The 3,014-nt window shown below is 35.6% G+C and overlaps 1 protein-coding gene across 1 annotated transcript; it reads left to right on the top strand.

Moving 5' to 3' along the window:
* The first annotated feature begins 371 nt into the window (after positions 1-371).
* LOC140446620 (uncharacterized) lies at positions 372-1,295 on the top strand. Its single transcript, XM_072539199.1, has one exon. The coding sequence runs from the start codon at positions 372-374 to the stop codon at positions 1,293-1,295; it is 924 nt and encodes a 307-aa protein (XP_072395300.1).
* The last annotated feature ends 1,719 nt before the right edge of the window (positions 1,296-3,014 follow it).

Here is a 3,014-nt window from a genome sequence, read left to right as displayed (position 1 = left end):
TTAAACATTTTTTCTTATTTTTTAAGGCAATAACCAGTGGTTGGCCGACTGCCAATCACTAAACCACAGAGTGGCCAATAACTGTAATGTGTAATAAGAATATATTTTTTGTCCGGATTTGTATTTATAAAATTACAATCGTTTTAGTTGTTATAAAATTAATGCTAATGTGGGCATATTGAATCAAATTTGAAACGTCCGTATTGTAGCTAACATTATTACTAATAAATGATTTTTATTTTTAGAATCAAAAATGCCTAATATCCGGAAAGATAAAACGTATCACAAACAATATACAAAACAAGATCTTCAGTCTGCTTTTCAGGCCATCGAAAATGGCATGAGCCAACGAAAAGCCGCTGAACAATTTAATGTGCCAAGAGCAACATTGCAGTTTAGAGCAAGTGAAAAATTTAATGAAAAAACTACCCTTGGTCCTTGGTCCCAATCCTATTCTTAGTTTGGAGAAAGAGAATCGTTTAAAGCATTGGATCATAACAGGCCAAGACAAAGGTTTTCCGGTAAGACTGGAAGATATACAAGACTCGGTTAAAGGTTTTCTTGACGCAAATCCACGTGCAAATCCTTTAACTGACAATCGGCCCGGAAGAGGTTGGTTTAGATCCTTTTTAAAGCGACACCCAGATTTAAGTGGGAGAACTCCAGAAGCAGTAACGGCAGCAAGTTCAGTTGTGTCTGAAAAATATGTAAAAAAATGGTTCACCGGCGTTCAAGAATACTTGTATCGTAAAGGTTACATTGATATTCTTCAAGACCCTTCACGTATTTTAAATGGCGATGAAACCTGCTTCCTCTCATGTCCCAAAAATAAACGAGTGTTGGCTGTAAAGGGAAGCAAAAATGTATATCAAATAGAGCATCACTCCAAAGTTAATTTGACGGTTATGTTTACCTTTACAGCATGTGGAGAAATAACAGCACCAATGATTATTTACCCTTATAAACGAATTCCTAGCAATATTTTAAATACCGTTTCACGAGAATGGGGCATAGGATGTAGCGATATGGGATGGATGAAGAATGAAAACTTCTATGAATACATAGGAAACCTCTTATATAAGTACCTAGCTGCGAAAAACACTAATTTTCCAGTTTTTTTGTTCGTTGATGGACATAAAACTCACTTAACCATTCAAACTAGTGAATTATGTTCAAAGTTACAAATTATTTTAGTGGCCTTATATCCCAATGCAACCAGAATTATACAACCTGCAGATATTGCTGCATTTAAACGATTAAAGGCAAATTGGAACCAGGCAGTATTAAAGTTATGACGCGAAAACCCGAATTCAGTAGTTACCAAAGAGAATTTTGCATTGGTACTAAACACAACCATTAGTCAATTAAAATCAGATTCCATAATTAATGGCTTTAAAGCATCTGGATTGTCTCCATGGAACCCTGAAGCAATAGACTATTCCAAATGTTTAGGGAAGATCAAAAACCCGCATAAAGGTCAGAGATGGGCATCGACACGTCGACTTTAATTGTCGGCACAGACGTGTCGACAATGTCGAGAACGTGTCAACAATGTCGACAATGTCAGCAACGTGTCCATAATGGAAAAAAGTGAGGTTATGTTATGAAATTATTCAGTTGTAAACTTTGAATGTGATCTGATCTGATCAGAATCAAAATGAGTGGCAGAAAACTGAATAAAAACTATGATATATTATCATTCAAAGTATTAAAGATAGAAGGAAAGCACGCGGCTAAATGTTGTGTATGTGGAAATGTGATAAAAAATACAGCTGCAGCAAGATTGCAAAGTCACAGGTAAGAAGAAATATTTTAATTAATTTTAGCTGGATAGCTATAGAGATTTATTCTCTGAAATTGATATTTGTATCGGCTGATAACTAACCCCGTCCCGTACTTTCATTTTAAGAAACGTCTGCAAGTTAGATCGTGGCAATGGTAATCAATCCAATAATGAAATGTCGCATGTTTCGATATACGAAAATACTGGCTCAGACACAGGTTTTACACCTACAGTTAATCCACAAGTGAGTATTTTGAATTTTGGGGGGAACTTTTTGAAATTACATTTATCTATAATATAAAAATGAATCGTAAAATGTGTTCGGAGCCGCATAACTCAACAACGCATGGATCACAATTTCGGTAGTAGTATATTGGAGAAAACATGGCGTCAAAAACCGTATAGCCATCTAACGGCAAGAAGTGAAAATAACGCACTATATATTTTTGTAGATTTCTTGATTACTATTTAATTCGAATTCGGAAGGGGACATAAATTGCATCAGTTTTCACCCCAGAATTTGTATTCTGAGGTTTTCACGTTGTTGCATCTGTATATACAGGGTGTCCCATTTAAAAAACACCAAGTTTAGTATTTTACGACAAAAAACGGATTGGCCTATTGAATTAAGTACAAAACGCTGTATCTATGCCAACTTCTGTATACAGGGTGTCCGTAGATCCGCCCTTCATATTTAGTCACCTTAGAGTTTCTTTTTATTTTGAATTTTAGAATACAACGAACGGTAGTTACGAAGTTATGGAAGATGGTTCGCTAGCTATTGTGACTGGAACTTCACCTGAAAACATGCTAGATGGAATTATAGAAAATTCATTAGATACCGATGCCGCCTTATTGGAATTGGAAGAAAACAATGGTGTAGCAATTCAAGGCACTCATAGTATTGTTGAAAATATGATGTTATCAACTACTGATACTGAGAGTAGTAATTTGACTAACTTAAGTACTCCAACTTCCTCCAGCACAAGCTACACAAGCACGAATAAAAGAAATTTATTCGCTACATCTCAAGCTAGACCAGCCAAAAAATCAAAGAAAATCACCGACTATATGGACATATTACAAGAGTATGAAGAGGAGAAGATAAGCACTGCACTAGCCAAAGTTATATTCGGCTGTAACTTACCATTTACTGTGGTAGAATCACCTCTCTTTAAAAATTTTATAAAAACGATCCGTCCTGCTTATTTAGACAAAATTCCTGGCCGGA

The sequence above is a fragment of the Diabrotica undecimpunctata genome, chromosome 7, assembly GCF_040954645.1.
Source record: "Diabrotica undecimpunctata isolate CICGRU chromosome 7, icDiaUnde3, whole genome shotgun sequence".
Classification (NCBI taxonomy): Eukaryota; Metazoa; Arthropoda; class Insecta; order Coleoptera; family Chrysomelidae; genus Diabrotica; species Diabrotica undecimpunctata.
The sequence above is the reverse complement of the archived record's forward strand: the minus strand, read 5'-3'. Positions and strand labels throughout refer to the sequence as shown.